The sequence below is a fragment of the Symphalangus syndactylus genome, chromosome 17, assembly GCF_028878055.3.
Source record: "Symphalangus syndactylus isolate Jambi chromosome 17, NHGRI_mSymSyn1-v2.1_pri, whole genome shotgun sequence".
In the NCBI taxonomy this organism is placed as follows: Eukaryota; Metazoa; Chordata; class Mammalia; order Primates; family Hylobatidae; genus Symphalangus; species Symphalangus syndactylus.
The window spans coordinates 97116409-97134624 of NC_072439.2; the positions used below are offsets into that span (position 1 = coordinate 97116409).

Here is an 18216-nt window from a genome sequence, read left to right on the forward strand (position 1 = left end):
CTGCAGCTATCCAGGAGGAAGGACAGACTTGGCAATGAAGAGGGAGGGAGGCTGAAAGAGAGAAGACTGAGACTTTGCCAGGTGTCAACATACTTGTTAGATGACACTGATAAATGAGATTATAACTGAATAATACAAACCTACAAAGAAGGAAGAGTTTTACCTACAAGATTAAATGTCAAGTCCATCTAAATTATCAAACTAATATCCCTAATTCATTCAACAACTTTTTACTAAGCGATTACTATGTCATAGACACTCTGCCAGATGACAGGAATACAAACAACTTATCTGCTGACTATCCTTGAGTAACATACTCTCCAATTCTTGTTTTTTCATGTGCAAATTAGGGATATCGACTTTGCAATATTGCTATAATGATAAGAAATAATATAAGTAAAACACAGGACTTTGTATACACCAAGTATACAAAACAAATGAGGGTTTTTTCTTTTTCTTTGGAAATGGGGTCTTGCTCTGTCACTCAGGCTGCAGTGCAGTGGCACACGCATGCCACCACGCCAGGGGCACCATACCCAGCTAATATTTGTATTTTTAGTACAGACAGGATTTCACCATGTTAGCCAGGCTGGTCTCGAACTCCTGACCTCAAGTGATTCGCCTGCCTCGGCCTCCCAAAGTGCTGGGATTACAGGCATGAGCCACCGCTCCCGGCCGGTTTTTTTCCTTTTTAAGGACGGTCTCTCTTCAAGGAGCTAACAGTGTGTTGAAGAGACAGCATCATTGTTTACTTAGAATTTACCACATGCCAAGAACTGTGCTAAGTACTTTACATGTATTATCTCATTTTAGTTTCATAATAATCCTATGAAATCGACACTCTTATTTTCCCCATTTTGGAGAGAAGAAACTGAGGCACAGAAAGGTTGAAGAGCTTGTCCAAGTAAATGGACAAGTAAATGATAAGAGCCAGACTCAAACCCAGCAGCAGCTCCAGGCTTTGTGTTTTTAACTACTAGGCTATGCTACCACGTAAAACTACAATATTATAACAGCTTAAATCAAAGTACATGCAAGAAACAATGCAACAGAAGAAAAAGAGCCAACGTTTGTGTTCTTAACTACTAGGCTATGCTACCATCCAAAATTACAATATTATAACAGCTTAAATCAAAGTACATGCAAAAAACAATGCAACAGAAGAGAAAGAGCCAACGTTTGGTAGTACTTGGCTGAGATTTAAAGAGTATCTGCTCAATGGGGAACAAGCATTGCCAGTGAGACAATGCAACACATGCAGAAATTAAGCCTAGATGGCAACTATGATGCACTATGATGCTGTCAATGACAGAACACCTGGCAAGAATGGATCAACAATTGAACTCAGTAGAGCAATGCCACTCATAAAGCATTATTCACCAGAAAGAATGAACTACTGGTGGCATACATTATAGGTAAAGTCAGCAAGGTAGTTTAACCTGTCCCTGGCATGATTTACAATGATACTATAGGTGGAACTTGCCCTCCACTAACCTATGAAATCATTAACCTAGATTTGGAGCAACCCCTCCACCACCCGCATTAGTCCTTCACTGCCACTACCTTCAATAACAACCACTTCCTCCTCTCAGCCTCTCTTCCTTATGCTAACTCCCCACAGTTTCTAAAATAAAAATAATAGTTAATAGATTAACAATTTAGCTGGGCATCGGGGCTCACGCCTGTAATCCCAGCACTTTGGGAGGCCAAGGGGGGCAGATCACCTGAGGTTAGGAGTTCGAGACCAGCCTGGCCAATATGGTGAAACCCTGTCTCTACTAAAAATACCAAAAAATTAGCCAGGCGTGGTATCGTGCCCCTGTAATCCCAGCTACTCAGGAGGCTGATGCAGGAGAATCGCTTCAGCATGGCAGATGGAGGCTGCAACGAGCCGAGATTGCACCACTGCACTCCAACCTGGGTGACAGAGCAAGAATCCATTTCAAAAAAAAATTTTTTTTAATTAAAAAAAAAAAAAGAATTTGGGAGAGGTACAGAAACCAGAGAAATATAAAAGTAACCATGGAACTTCAGTGGGAGGGAAAACAGTGATATTTTTTAAGCTGTCAGGTTTCCATGTGTCCTTGGTAGCCCTTTGGGTAAGGCAGACTCTAGAATGGGCTTATAGTTCTTAGTACTCAATGTCAATACTTCAATAACTTGTTTCAGATTTGAATCTTTTGGTCTGAAGATTCTAGTAGTGTGTGTGCCCTACCCCAAGTGAATAATACAAAGGAAAAAACAATCCACTCATAACAGCAAAATAATCAGCAAAAACACTGTTGGTGGATTCTGTCTGTTTAGGTATTTTAAACTCTGAAGTGTCCCACCACAGGTGTTTCATATGATTTACATGTGGTTCTACCTTATTACATTACTCTTATTTCATGTATATAATACATATGTAATAATATATGTATTATTTATGTATATATAAGTAATAAGATATCCTTCTTATACCACTCTGATTCTTTAAAAGGCCTTGCCCCTCTACATACTCTCTCATAAATCTTCCATAAAATCAAAACTATATTTTCTGTTGTCTACCTTAAGAGTTTAAAATTTTGTTTCAAAGAGTACTTGAAAATAAATGTAATGTCTCAGCATAAAAAATAAAATAAAATAAAATAGTAATAAAAAGCCAGACATGTAATTTTTAAGTAGAAACAAAGGAAGGCATTTTCAAGTAATATCCTTATCCAAAATCAAAATATTAATTTTTACAAAGACTTGCCTGGAAGCTAGCTAGCATTCCTCAGAACATTTCTCAGTGGCATGTGCTTCCCCAACGCTGATCCTGAAGTGCAGTGATGCACAAGAAGAGCACTGAAGTGATCATAAGGACAGATGGGGCCGGGTGCGGTGGCTCATGCCTGTAATCCCGGCACTTTGGGAGGCCAAGGCAGGCAGATTGCCTGAGCGCAGGAGTTCAAGACTAGCCTGGGCAACACAGTGAAACCCCATCTCTACTAAAATATAAAAACTTAGCCAGGCATAGCAGCGTGAGCCTGTAATCCCAGCTACTCAGGAGGCTGAGGCAGAAGTGCTTGAGCCTGGGAGGCGGAGGTTGCAGTGAGCCGAGATGGCGCCACTGCACTCCAGCCTGGGTAACAGAGCAAGACTCTGTCTCAAAAAAAAAGAAAAGGGGTTCTAACCCTGGTTGTGCCTCTTCTACTTTGTGATTTGAAGCAAGTCCCCGTCACTTTCTTGGGCTTTGGTATCCTCATCTATGAAATGGGAATAATAACACTTGTCCTATCCTACAGGATTCTTGTAAAAATTAAAAAGATACTATATATTACAGAGCTTTAAAATTATAGAGTACTATACAAAAATAACTTATCTCTAAACATCTTCTAGAATTTTGATGTAATTTGTTTACATATAGAACTAATGCTATTTTATAGTTTCTAGACTATTTATATTATATAAAGATGTGTGTTTCATGGTTTCAAAACATTTGAAAACCTTCAGCTTAATATATTTTACATCCTTGCTACTCAAAAAGTGTGGGCCAACAGCAGGGGCATCACCTGGAATTCCGGTTACAAACACAAAATCTCAGGTATCTCCAGCTACTGAATCAGAATCTGTCTTTTCACAAAATGAGATCCCCAAGGGATTCCTATGCAAAGTTAAGGTCTGAGAAGCACTACGTTACACAGCAATGCCATTTATAACAATAATTATTAAACTAGAAAGTTATTTTCAGAAAAGGTATTTCAAATATATACATCTGATTTATCTCCAGAAATTTAAAGAGAAACATGTTAATGAGCAGAGGTTTCAGAAGTATATCTAAACAAATGGATCAGAAGCTGTCTTACTCATTCTACTGCTTCTGCCTACTATATAGCAAACAGTGTTTCTTGGACAGACACCAAAAAAATCATCAATAATATAGACAGAGGGAAACAATGTACATTTACCCTTCCATAAAATATGACCATACCGATTACTAAGTATGTATTTAAGCATTTCTAGCATTAGCTTAAAAATGGAATATTTTAAATTGTATTTATATTTGAATGTGGCCAGACCCAAATTTATACAATGGTCAGGTTATATATGAAATCCATTAAGCAACAAAAAAGAAAGATGCAATCTTTTTGGTAGAAAACACAGAAAAAGCTTCTCTTTTTTTTTTTTGAGATGGAGTTTCATTCTTGTTGCCCAGGGTGGAGTGCAATGGCACGATCTCAGCTCACGGAAACCTCCACTTCCCCGGCTCAAGCGATTCTCCTGCCTCAGCCTCCCAAGTAGCTAGGATTACAGGCATGCACCACCACACCTGGCTAATTTTGTATTTTTTTAGTAGAGATGGGGTTTCTCCATGGTGGTCAGACTGGTCTCAAACTCCTGACCTCAGGTGATCTGCTCGTCTCGGCCTCCCAAAGTGCTGGGATTACAGGCAAGAGCCACCACACCTGGCCCCAGAAAAAGCTTTTAACAACATAAAGGATGTTTAGTGAGCTTTGAAGTCAGACATGGATTCGAATTCCTGCTCTAGCACTTAGATTAGACTTTACACAGGCTACTTAGTGTCTCTAATCTTACTTTCCTCATGTGTAAAACTGGGATAATAATAGCATTTACCCTCATAGAGATAAAAAGCTACCAGGCCAGGTGCGATGGCTCACTCCTGTAATCCCAGCACTTTGGGAGGCCGAGGCAGGTGGATCACCTGAGGTCAGGAGTTTGAGACCAGCCTGGCCAACATGGGAAACCCTGTCTCTACTAAAAACACAAAAAATTAGCTGGGCATGGTGGTGCACGCCTGTAATCCCAGCTACTTGGGAGGCTGAGGCAGGAGGATCGTTTGAACCCAGGAGACGGAGGTTGTAGTGAGCTGAGATCATGCCACTGCACTCCAGCCTGGGTGACAGAGTGAGACTCTGTCTCCAAAAAATAAAAAAGAGACCTACTATTGTAGGTACTAATCATTATTTACAGCAAACGAGAATCAATGTTTTAAAAAGCTAAATATGTAAAATTTACCTTATCAAGTTTTAGTTCCAATTCTGCCACATCACCTTCTACTTCTTCCAAAGCTGCCCTAGAAAAATTAAATATAAAACAAGTTATTTCGTTTGTTTAAATGTACACTTTACTCTTGAAAAGTAACTCTAAATGAAAAGATAGATATGAATGCTTAAAAATTACACTTCACATGAAGTAATAATTACCTTGGAATTTAGTATCAATACTTCATCATCATGCAATACAACAGATAATACAATTATTGTTTAGGACAATGACAGAACACATTACGCTAATTTATACTCAGCATTAGTATCATTCCAATTAATAACACTAAATACAGCTATTTAGCATGCACTTTTTAAATGAATAAGAAATTTTAAAGGTTGAGGCGTACAAAGAATCAGATTTCTTGATAACAAAACACATGCAACCAAACTGCAAGGCATTGTTGGCAACCAAAAAGAAGAGCTTTTACTTTTAGAAATAGCTCAGAAAAATATCACCCTTGTTTTGTTTCCAAAGTATTTTTTTAATCAGCACCTAACACTAATTTTAGTCTCTCTTCTTCTCCTAGCAATATAATTTTAATACAGAAAAATTAGCAAAGGTTAGATTACGTAAAATGCAGAAACTAAATAAGCCAAATATTGTCTTACTGACAAAAGAGAATACAATTATAATACCAGTTAGCACTTCATATCACACTACAAGGCAACATTTCGAAACTGGAAATTTGTCTGAAACAAAATAGCAGCAACTAAGTTTTTGGGATGAAAACATTTTACACTCAAGAGTATGTATAACAAAATGTAATTTATCTACTTTAAGTCATTTGTGCCATTTTCATATATCTACTTGATAAACTAGCAATTCTCAAATAGGTATTTTAAGATTTAACTAAATTTTTTTTAAGTTGGATAGTAAAGGGGGATTTACACTGAGTAAGATATTCTCAGGAGACAGAGCTAGGATGAAAACTATTTCCGGAACAAGCATGGTGGCTCACACCTGTAACCCCAGCACTTTGGGAGGCTGAGGGGAAGGACTGCTTGGACCCAGGAGTTTGAGACCAGCCTAGGAAACACAGGAAGACCCTGTCTCTACAAAAAATAAAAAGATTAGCCAGGCGTGGTAGCTCATGCCTGTAGTCCCAGCTACTTAGGCGGCTGAGGTGGGAGGATCACTTGGGCCTGGGAGGTTGAGGCTTCAGTGCAATCCAGCCTAGGTGCCCCTGTCTCAAAATAAAACAAAAAACTCAATTTCCAGAACTCCCACTTCACCTCTGTGTGACCTCTGAATAATCACCTTGTTGACTAGTGGTTCTGCTTCTCCATTGGGTAACATTTATTTTTAAGAAGTTTTTAAATCTCTAAAATAAGAAAATAACTTTAAATTATTCAGTAAAGAAATGCCTGTGATAAAATGAGATGCTCTAGCATATGATTGGAGAAAACGGAAGGTGCTACACTCTGTAGCACAGAAACAGAAATACTTCTTCCGACTAAAAGTTTCTCATTAGCTTCAGCAAAGTTTTTCAAACTATGCATTGTCCCCTTAACCTAGAAAACATTTTTCATTCACATCAGTGCTCAGTCCCTTCACCTACTCATCATTTAAAACTTAATTTACACAAGAGAACAAATGTATGTGTATGAGGATATTCACTGTAACGGGTTAGAAACCTCGATGTGCAGCAATAGGAAATAATGTAAATAAATTATCATATATCCATACCATTATGTGAGGCAGCAGATTTTAAATGAGGTTGATCTGTATCTACTGATATGGAAATCTGCACAGCATAGAGTATTATATGGGGGAAAAAGCAAGCTACAAAATTATATGCATAGCATGAGCTCAATTTGGGAGCATATTTATCAGTCTATGAACTACAACTCTGAAGAATGGGGATTTGACAGCAGAAAGCATAAATAAGGATTTGCACTTTTTACTAAATTCTGGATTGTTTAACTATTTTCAACAACTATGCATTTTTAAGTAACGTTTAAAGCTAATAAAGGGGAAAAAGAAGTCCAAACACCACCTCCCCAAGACATGGTCCTCTTGGAACCCCTCAAACACTCAAGCTGAATGGCATACCCTCCCGTGCCCCTCCAGCACCTCACACACATTCTATCACTGTGCATCTCGCTACTAGTCTCAGTTCCCCATAGCGGTACAGACACGCAAACAAAATGTTTGTTGAGCCAAGGGTGAAACTCACTAATTGTCAGATACCCTCTTCATTTACATTTTAACCTTTATTTATCTTTACTCAGTCTTCCATGTCTTTCAAGCAAAGTAGTTGAACTGACCAGTTTGAGATTTAATCGTTGGTTTCTACTAAACAAATGGGTTGGGAGAAACTTTTGTAACTTCTCCAATCTTATTTCACTGTGCAATTCTACTAATTCACTTTTGTAAAACAACACGTTTAAAGAAAGGTAAGCAGCAAGGCACAGTGGCTCACGCCTGTAATCCCAGCAGTTCATCAGGAGGCCGAGCTGGGCAGATCACTTGAGGCCACGAGTTCTAGACCAGCCTGGCCAACAGAGCGAAAGCCAGTCTCTACTAAAAATACAAAAAGTAGCGTCAGGCCAGGAGTTTGAGACCAGTCTGGACAACAAAGCAAGACTCAGTCTCTCAAAAAATACAAAATAAAAAATGTTAGCTAGGCACGTAGTGTGTGGCTGTAATCCCAGCTACTGGGGATTCTGAGGCAGGAGGATTGCTTGAGCCCAGGAGTTTCAAGTTACAGTGAGCTATGACTGCACCACTGTGCTCCTGCCTGGGCCACAGGGCAAGACTCCATCTCTTTTTTTTTTTTTTTTAAGTGGGGGGTGGTAAAGGCTAAATGAGGACTGTTCATATCATCAATCACAGTACATGACACAAAGAACAAAATCAATTTGCAGATTCTTTCTCTCCTTTGGCTTACCACTGAGATGACTTCTATTCATTAATAAGACAGAACCATTCTGGAATATATGTTTAATAAACTAATAAGTGAAATAAAAGAATTTACCCAACAATCTTTCAAAATATTAAATGATAGATATTATTTCTCTGCAATCCTCCCAAATTTTTACGAGGCATATAACTTTTATAAAAATGCAAGGCAATAAAGAGGCCAAAATTATAGACCCCTACCCTCCATAGCTTAAAATTTAATTTAAAAAAATCAAGTTATATACACATCAACAATGAAATAAAATATATGATTGAGCAGCAAAATGAGCAAAACAGAGAATAAGTAATAAGGTAAATAGATGTTAAGAGAAAGGGAAGAAAAGAGAAGAAAATGAGCACAGTCACAAGGGTCAGCAAACAATTACCCAACAGGCAAGTTTGATCCATAACCTGTTTTTACAAAGTCTATAAGCTAAAAATGGTTTTTACATTTTTAAGTGGCCGAAAAATATTTTTAAAAAATAATATTTTGTGATGCATGAAAATTATATTAAACTCAAATTTCTGTTCCTCTAAAGTTTTACAGAAGCAGAGACAAGTTAATTCACTTCCGTACTCTCTATGGCAGCTTTCATGCCATAATGGCATAGTTGAGTAGTTGCAAGAGAGACCATATGGCCCACAAAGCACAAAATATTTACTATCTGGCCCTTTACAGAAAAAGTTTACTGACCATTATGAATGTCAAATATAAGAACATGAATGAAAATCTTTTCTCATATATGAAATACATAAAAGAAAATAAAATTTGGACTTAGCTCTAGCTGTCTGTACTCTAAGCTGAATAAGCCCAGAATTCAGAAAAACAGATACTTTATTTTTAATAACAATACCTTCATTCTCTTATCTATTCATGCATCACAATTTTTTATTATCAATTGAAAAATAGTTACCTAAAAACATAAAACTAGAAGAGAAGCCGGGTGCGGTGGCTCATGCCTGTAATCCCAGCACTTTGGGAGGCTGAAGTGGGTAGATCACATAAAGTCAGGAGTTCAAGACCAGCCCAGCCAACATGGTGAAACCGCTTCTCTAATAAAAATATGAACATTAGCCAGGCGTGGTGGCGGGCACCTGTAATCCCAGTTACTAGGGAGGCTGAGGCAGGAGAATCGCTTGAACCCAGGAGGTGGAGGTTGCGGTGAGCTGAGATCATGCCATTGTACTCCAGCCTGGGACACAAGAGCAAAACTCCATCTCACAAAAAAAAACCAGTAAGAAAATCAGAAGAGAAAAAAATCCAATAGCAAGTTTAACACCAAGACATGGCTATGAAATGAATGAATGAGGCTCAAAAACAGAACTCTCTCCACTCAGATAACTGCATATTCTTGTAGCAATAAACTTTCTAAGCTACTGTTTGTAAAAAGAGTATACATTAAAACAACTAAATACGTTAAATGTGTAATATGAGCATTACATTTTCCTTATAAAATTATTTGAAAGAAAAAAGAAGTATGGGCCAGGCACGGTGGCTCACGTCTGTAATCCCAGCACTTTGGGAGGCCGAGGCGGGCAGATCACTTGAGGTCAGGAGTTCAATACCAGCCTGTCCAGCATGATGAAAACCCATCTCTACTAAAAATACAAAAATTAGCCAGGCGTGGTGGTGCATGCCTGTAATCCCAACTACTTGGCAGGCTGAGGCAGGAGAATCGCTTGAACCCAGGAGGCAGAGGTTGCAGTGAGCCAAGATTGCGTCACTGCACTCCAGCCTGGGAGACAGTGAGACTGTGTCTCAAAAAAGAAAAAAAAAAAAAAAGAAGTATGCTAAATAATTATTTTTCCCATCCATTTAAAATCCTTAAAAACTAAAAACAACCACCAAAAAAAAAAAAAAAAAAAAAACCCTTCACTCCAACTTGGCAATAGCCTTAAAATGAAATTAATAATTTAAAATTAGGTCACATGGTGATGCAATCTAAACTGCCAATAGCAGGATATTCAAGATCATTAATAGGCACATAAATATCCTCAAACATTAAAGGTGAATTTCAGGCTCTAAGTCATAACTACCTAATAAAAAATCATCAAATAAATACTCAAAACGTGCAGATTTTGAAACTGTTGTATTCCTTTGTTTTATATAATACATGTATTTCTAAAAGCTGCATGTAAATTGAATAACCGTTTAGAGACTCAGGAGAGGTGCCTGTATGTATGTGTCCATCATAGTACCTACCATCCTAAGTCAACTTCCTCTTTCAGCTCAACAGCCTATGTACCTTGGGCAATGCTGGACTATTCTTTGCAAGGAAAGGACAACAGCTGCATCAAGGATGGCCCACTGAACCAAGGGCAGTCCTGGGATTTGTTAAGTGGTTAAAAAAGAGTGACGAAAAGGCCCTATACCGATGAGATTACTCCCTTCTGTTTTTGACCAGAAAACAACACAGCACACACTCTAGAAACCTGCTTTTTAATAGAAATCCCCATTAAATACTTTTATAATGTGAATGGCCACCCCTTATTAGTTTGGTTAAGTTCTGGGTCCTTTATGCTGGGTCTCTGCAACATCTTTATGTTGAGAGGCAGTAGAATAAAGTTTAAAAAAAAAAAAAGAAAACTTCTTGTGTTTGAATCACTACTATACTTCTTACTAGCTGTGTAATAATGAACAAGTTCTTTGTGTTTCAATTTCTCCTCTAAAACACAGATAAACAACAGTCTCTCCCACAGAGACGTATGACAAATGTTAATATCCATGTGAAAAAAGTCAGTGAATGTCAGCTATGAGTATTTACATAGTGTTAAAGAAAATACACAATCTCTTTTTGTTTTCATGTTATGGGGCCACACAAGAAGAAAGCAGTAATAAGATCATCACATACTTCCAAAATGAATTTGAAATAGTCTGAAAAAGGGGCAAAAAACAGCTAAAACAGGCCTAAGATCAGCAATTAAAACAGCAAATCTAATTTCCTTTAAGAGAAAACACTTCTAGGAGTGCAAAAGGCTTATTGGAAGAAAGACAAAAACACAATACTGCTGTCCCTTTCCAAAGATCACACGTCAAATACAGACTGGAGTCCTCTCCTAACTTCCTATCTTCAATCTAGACTAGAGGACTACATATATATGACATACAAGATGATGAAATATTTAAAAATCTACTTGGTTTCTAAGGTTATCAAGGTAGGCTCTATCCAACTCCTCTAAGAGCCTAAAAACAGAGGAGAACCAACATAGAATCAGTATGAATGAAGGTTACAGTTCTAAATTTATATTTACACTTAATCTTAGCCAAAAGGCCAAGAAGCAACTGTATATTTGTTACATAATAATAAGCTTTTATAAATGTCTCCGCTGGCCAGGCATGGTGGCTCATGGCTGTAATCCCAGCACTTTGGGAGGCCAAGGCAGGTACATCACGGGAGGTCAAGAGTTCGAGGCCAGCCTGATCAACATGGTGAAACCCAGTCTCTACTAAAAATACAAAATTAGCCAGGCGTGGTGGCGCATGCTTGTAATCCCAGCTACTCAGGAGGCTGAGGCAGGAGAATCGCTTGAACCCAGGAGGCAGAGGTTGCAGTGAGCCAAGATCGTGCCATTGCACTCCAGCCTGGGCAACAAGAGTGAAACTCCATCTCTAAATAAATAAATAAATAAAATAAATGTCTCTGCCTTCATTGTTTTCAGAAGTTTCAATGGATGAAATTAAAAGGTCTTTCTTCTCTATTTATTATCTTAGAAATGTGGTAACTGCTCCTATGTGCTCAAATTGGTCTACTAAGCAAACCTAGCTAGATCCATGAGAAATTCAGTCCTGTAATAGGAAAGGGAGTAGTGGAAAAACAAACTAGAAATGGAAACCAACATTTTAGTCTGTCAACTAATATGAGCCCCTGAGAAAATCATTTAATCACACCAGACCTCAGTTCTCTCACTCTGGAACAGCTTGAATATCACTTCAAGACCTAACATTCCATTATTTGGGATTAAGCATTCAAAGGAAAGCTATTGGGTTTGGGCAAAAGTAATTGCGGTTTTTTGCCATTACTTTTGCACCAATCTAATAGAACCTGGATTTGTTTCTCTTCTAAGTAAGATTTCCTCCAGGCCCTTGCTTGTGGTTTCAAAAGAGTTAAGGAGGAAAAAAAATGTTTAAGCCATAAAAAAAAACTCACCAAATTTTATATTAACAAGTTTCATTCATCTTCTCAAAAGTCTCCTCTGCATAGTTCTTAAAAGACAAGGAGTACGAATATAGATGAAAATAGTGGGATTTTTAAAGTTGTTTGGCTTAATATTTTGGAGGAAAACAGATTTATTTTATTTTTTGTAGAGACAGGATCTCATTATGTTGACCAGTCTTGTTGACCAGTCTGGTCTCAAACTCCTGGCCTGAAGCAATCATCCCATCCCAGCCTCCCAAAGTACTAGGATTACAGGCGTGAGCCATCACACTTGGCCAGAAAAAAAATTTTGTTTTCCATCCACGTTTGTATCTTTCTAAGCAAGCCCCATTATATTTCTGTTTTATAGATTGTAAACATTACTCTGCCACTTCCCAGTGGAAAAAAAAAAAACTTTTTTTAAAAAAAGTAGCTAAAAAAAAAAAAAATCTATAACCCTTTTCCCCTCAAATTTTCCCCTGTCAATACACAGTATCCAAAATAAAACCATCAGGGGCCAGGGAGGAGTATAATTGAAAAAGCAATCAAATCACAGCACAAGGTTGAGATGCAAATAGTGTGGCCCTGGTGAATGAGTATCACACTCTTAAGTCATAACTCAGATATCAACAACCCCTTTAAATCCCAGCTTATGATTTAAAAAATAAAAAAATTTAAAAAAAGGAAGAACTTAAAATATTATCCAGATAATAGGGCTGGGTGCAGTGGCTCACGCCTGTAATCCCAGCACTTTGGGAGGCCGAGGTAGGAGGATCACCTGAGGTTGGGAGTTCGAGACCAGCCTGACCAACATGATGAAACCCTGTCTCTACTAAAAATACAAAATTAGCCGGGTGTGGTGGCGCATGCCTGTAATCCCAGCTACTCGGGGGGTGAGGCAGGAGAATTGCTTGAACCTGGGAGCCGAAGGTTGCAGTGAGCTGAGATCACACCACTGCACTCCAGCCTGGGCAACAAGAATGAAACTCAGTCTCAAAAAAACAAAACAAAACAAAAATACATATATATATATATATATATATATATATATATATATATATATATTCCAGATAATCATCCTACGTGGAGAATTTGAGGTGGGAGGAGAGGTCTATAGAATCTTCTGTTCCTGGGGCTTCAGCTTCTCATATTAACAGTTATATGATTTCAATAGTCACTTCCAAATTTGCTCTGCATAAAGATAGTAGCTATATACAGTCATTTTTAACATGTGTAGTGGCAAATATTCATTATTGACAGAATACTAATCTAAGGAAATACTAGTAATGTTTTAAGTGTGATCAGATATGAAGTTATTCTTTTTCTCTAAAACAAAAAAAAAAAAACAAAAAACAACTCTTCTTTTTAAAGTTGACTTTCTACAAAATCATTCCATTTCCAAGAATTCTTATCATTGTAGTAGGCTTCAACATGACAGGAAAATTAAGTTATCACTGCTTAAAGGGTTAAAATCAAATTTTCAACCAAAGCAATTAAAGTTTGGTGTTATTAGTAGAGAGTCACAGGCAATACATCTAAGGGGAAGACAGCATTGTAAACTTCATGATTCATAAAAGGGGCAGAGGAGATTTCCATGAAGAAAGAACATTGTGGCTGATAATAATGAAAAGACAACCAAGTACTTCAAAGATGGGATATAAGCAGACCCTCAATGAGAGAAGGAAGCAAGATGGCAAGGATATTTAGGGACAGACCCAGACAAAACTGTCAAAAATTAGAATCAGAGGCCAGGCGAGGTGGCTCATGCCTATAATACTGGCAATAGTTTGGGAGGCCAAGGCAGGAGGACAGCATGAGCCCAGGAGTTTCAGACCAGCCCCAGCAGCATAGCAAGACTCCGTCTCTATAATTAACTAATTAATTAACTATATTATAATCAGAAACCTGCCATATTCCTGCTTTTATGGCTGTTCCCCGTTACCCTTTTCAGGAATTGCAAGTGGTACTAGAGGCACAGAATATCCTGCAAATCACAGCAGGTGGGGAACCAAATACTCAGCCTTGCAGGGTTCTCTCCACGACATATCACGGGCTGCTCAACAATCACATCTATAACTTTCCCAGGCTCCTCCATAAACAACCAAGCACCTGTATTAATACATAATAAAAGTTATTCTGCATTACATCTTCCCGTTTTATAATCTACATGCCACCTTCATGCATGATATCACATTTGTATATTAAGAGAAGACTAGGCTGGGCGCAGTGGCTCAGGCCTGTAATCCCAGCATTTTGGGAGGCCAAGGTGGGTGGATCTCTCCAGGTCAGGACTTTGAGACCAGTCTGGCTAACGCAGTGAAACCCTGTCTGTACTAAAAATACAAAAAAATTAGCCAGGCGTGGTGGTGCACGCCTGTAATCCCAGCTACTCCAGTGGCTGAGGCAGGAGGATCACTTGAACCCGGGAGGCAGAGGTTGCAGTGAGTTGAGATTGTGCCACTGTGCTCCAGCTTGGGAGACACAGTGAACTCTGTATCGAAAACAGAGAGAAGACTACAGAACAGTAACGTGAAATACAAAGAGAAAAGCATTGAGTACATAAGCGACAACCCCAGAATCACAGAATCTTGAATTGGGAGAAAACTTAGTAAACTGCTAAATGACAGAACTATTAGATGAAAGTAAAGCAGCTGTGTTTAAAAAACCATTTTACACAGTATTTCATCTCCATTAAGCCCTAGAAATTTTACAAGATCTGTAAAGAGGAAGCTGAATACAAATTTAAGAGCCTAATCAACAGGCTCAGGGTTTTAAAGACAATCTTCACACCATAAACCACCTGGGATGGTAAACTTCTAACACTGAAGCACCTTCAACTCCTCAGCAGAATGAGCACCCCACCACCACCATTTCCAGAGAGCACTCTGTGCACTTCAAATAGAGAGCCTGACATTCAATTTACTAATGATAATTAAATTATTGGTCATTATGTCTAGACTGAGGACCTCAAAAGCAGACACTATGATTCATTTAGCTATCTCTAGTTCAGCTAGTTACCAGGTAAACATTTGTTGAATGGGTGGATGAATGGAGCATTTAAAACAACTATGTTATTTGCGGCCTGGGGTCACTCAAAATGGTTATATACCTGTATCTTATCTCAGTATACACGTATTTATGTGTAACTTTCCAATTCCCTCTTGCTCCAGACTTCTTGTTATTCCAATCTGCTATGCCCTCTCCAGCCTTATATAAATGCTACTATAAAAGTCTCCAGAAAAAAATAGAAGAATAAAAAACTACAAACAATTGCATAAACCTTAAAACTAAAGTTATAATGAAAAAAGGAAAAAGTCTCCTTTTGGCATACAAGGTCGTACCTATTTACCTATATGTAACCATTATTATAGGTATAATTTTTTAAGTTGACAGAAAAGGAAAATTTTTACAATATAATACTCTTCTAGAATAATACAGATTTGGACTTCTAAAACAGGCCTTCACAGAAATTTGACAGGAGCTAAGGAGGTATTCGCTCCACCACGAGCACAAAATTACATTATCATGATTTCTTCAATACATTCAATTTACGATCAGACAGGATCCTTGGACACTCGAAGAAAAGAATCAAACAAGTTATACTAATCAGAAGCAGGGAAAAGTTTAAAAGCAACAACTTAAAATTTATTTTTTAAAAAACACCATTCCTAGAAAAATTCTGGCAAATGAAGCAATTTCCCTTTTCTCTAACAACAAACAGCAGCAAATGTCTATTGTTTGGAATATAAGAACAAAATAAACAATGATCCTTGCCATCCTAGAGCTCACATTCTGAAGGGGAAGACAAGCTATAAACAGTAAACATCAACAAGTCAACCGGATGGTATGCGATAAGGTGGGAAGTACTATGGGAAAAAGGGAAAGCGAAACAAGGGGAGAGAGGGACGGCTACAATTTTATTCTTTAAAATTGATCAAAATAGTCCTCACTGAGAAAATGACATTTGAGCAAAGACCTGAAGTAACACAGTGAACCATGCAGACAAGGGTGTTAACAGGCAGAAAAAGCCACCAATGCAACATTCCTGGAACGTTCAATAGCAAGGAGGCCTGTATGGCCGAAACAGAACCAGAAAGGGAGAGAGCTGCAGAAGAAATCAGAACGCTCATGGAGAGCCCATCACATTGAGAACCTTGTAGGCCCGCAGCAATGATAACAGCAGCTATACCGGGTAACCACTGAAAGCTCTGCACCAGAGAAGAAACATGCTGTAAAGTCTTTTGTCAAGACGCATTCTGGCTGCTATGTGGAGAAGACTGCAAAGAAACAAAAGAGGAAGAAGCGAAGAGACTAGTAAGGAGGCTACAGCAGTCATCCAGATGAAAGATGAAGATGGCTCAAGGTAAGCACCAATCAGTGGTGAGAAATGCTAAGATTCTGGATATATTTTGTATGTAGAGCCAAGAGGATTTCTTGATGAATTAGATGTGACATGCAAGCATATGCATGCATACACCAGGTACAGGTAAATGTGTAATCAAGTATAATTTCAAAGTTTCAGGCTGGAGCAAAAAGAAAAATAGTTACAATCAACTGAGATGGGGAAGACTACAGGCAGAACAGATTTAGGGAAAGAAGATCTAGAGTTCAGTTTTGGATTTGACCCCAAAATATTTACTAGATACACAAGTGATGACTTCAAATAGGTGGAGGCACATGAGTCTAGAGTTTAGGAGAGAAGTCTGAGTTGAAGGTATAAGTTTAGTAATCAAGAGCACATAGATAGTATCGGCAGCCATAAGACTGGACATTATTAAAATAAAAAGTAAAGACAGAAATGAGTTAAGCCTTGGGGCATTTTGACATTAAAGGTCAGAAGAACAAAACAAATGAGGAAAAGAATCTGAGAAGCAGCAACTGATGACATAAGAAGAAAACCAGGCCCTGCGCGGTGGCTCATTCCTATAATCCCAGCTCTTTGGAAGGCCAAGGCGCAAGAATCACTTGAGCCCAGGAGTTCAAGACCAGCCTAGGCAACATACATACATACATACACACATAAAATAAGAAGAAAACCAAGAGGGTGTCATAGAGAAGGGAAGTGAAAAAAGTGTTATCAAGGAAGAAGAAGTTATCAAGTATGTCAAAAGCTGTTGACAGGTCAAACAAGTGGACTAAGAATTAACATCAGGTTTAAGTCAAATTAAAATGGCTGAAAACAATTTTAGAAATGTTGAAAAACACTTCTGGCCTGATATTTTTGATGAACCAAAAATGTGCTTCTAAGGAAGAGATCAAATATTTTTAAATATCCCAGAAATATAAAATTATTGAATTATAGGCAGCACATGAGAATAAAAATGTTTCCAACTAGATACCCTGAAAATGCGTTGTAACATTCAGGAAGAAAGGTAAGTAACTAGATTCCCTGCCTCCCCTTTCCATTCTCAACCCATTCCGTGAAGCTAAAGGTAATTCATTAGATGAAAAAGAAATCTTCATTTTCTTTCTCAGAAGGCTGAGGCAAAAGTTATATTGCCATATATACACACACACATATATATTTATATACATACACACATAGATAGTTATATATATATACACACACATATGTATTCATATATATACACACATCTATATATACACACATATGTATTTATATAATATAAATATATTTTAATTATATAATTATAATATATAATTTTTTCTTTTTTTTTTTGGAGACAGAGTCTTGCTCTGTTGCCCAGGCTAGAGTGCAATGGCGCAATCTCGGCTCACTGCAACCTCTGCTTCCCAGGTTCCAGCGATTCTCCTACCTCAGCCTCCTGAGTAGGTGGGATTACAGATGAGCACCACCACACCTGGCTACCTTTTTGTCTACTTTTAGTAGAGATGGGTTTCACCATGTTGTCCAGGCTGGTCTCGAACTCCTGATCTCAAGTGATCCGCCCGCCCCAGCCTCCCAAAGTGCTGGGATTATAGGCGTGAGCCACCGCAACCAGCCTATTGCCACTTATATTAAACACAGTCTAACTCCTACAAATACAAGGACTGCTAATCTAGCTCTCACTCTCCATGAGACAAGGTACGGAGAGACCGACATCTGTGCTTTCTTGTCTTTCTATAAAATTAGGATTGATTGCAATTCAACTCTATGGTTCATTTTGTATGGCTATGGTTACTGTTA

At 38.2% G+C, this 18216-nt stretch overlaps 1 protein-coding gene across 5 annotated transcripts in view; it reads right to left on the minus strand.

Moving 5' to 3' along the window:
- ACAP2 (ArfGAP with coiled-coil, ankyrin repeat and PH domains 2) overlaps positions 1-18216 on the minus strand; it is a 175459-nt gene that overhangs the window by 110982 nt on the left and 46261 nt on the right. For all 5 annotated transcript variants that reach the window (XM_063622164.1, XM_063622162.1, XM_063622161.1 and 2 more), the window contains one exon: positions 4999-5056. In XM_063622164.1, coding sequence (XP_063478234.1) covers positions 4999-5056 — 58 coding nt within the window. The remainder of the gene's footprint in view (positions 1-4998; positions 5057-18216) is intronic.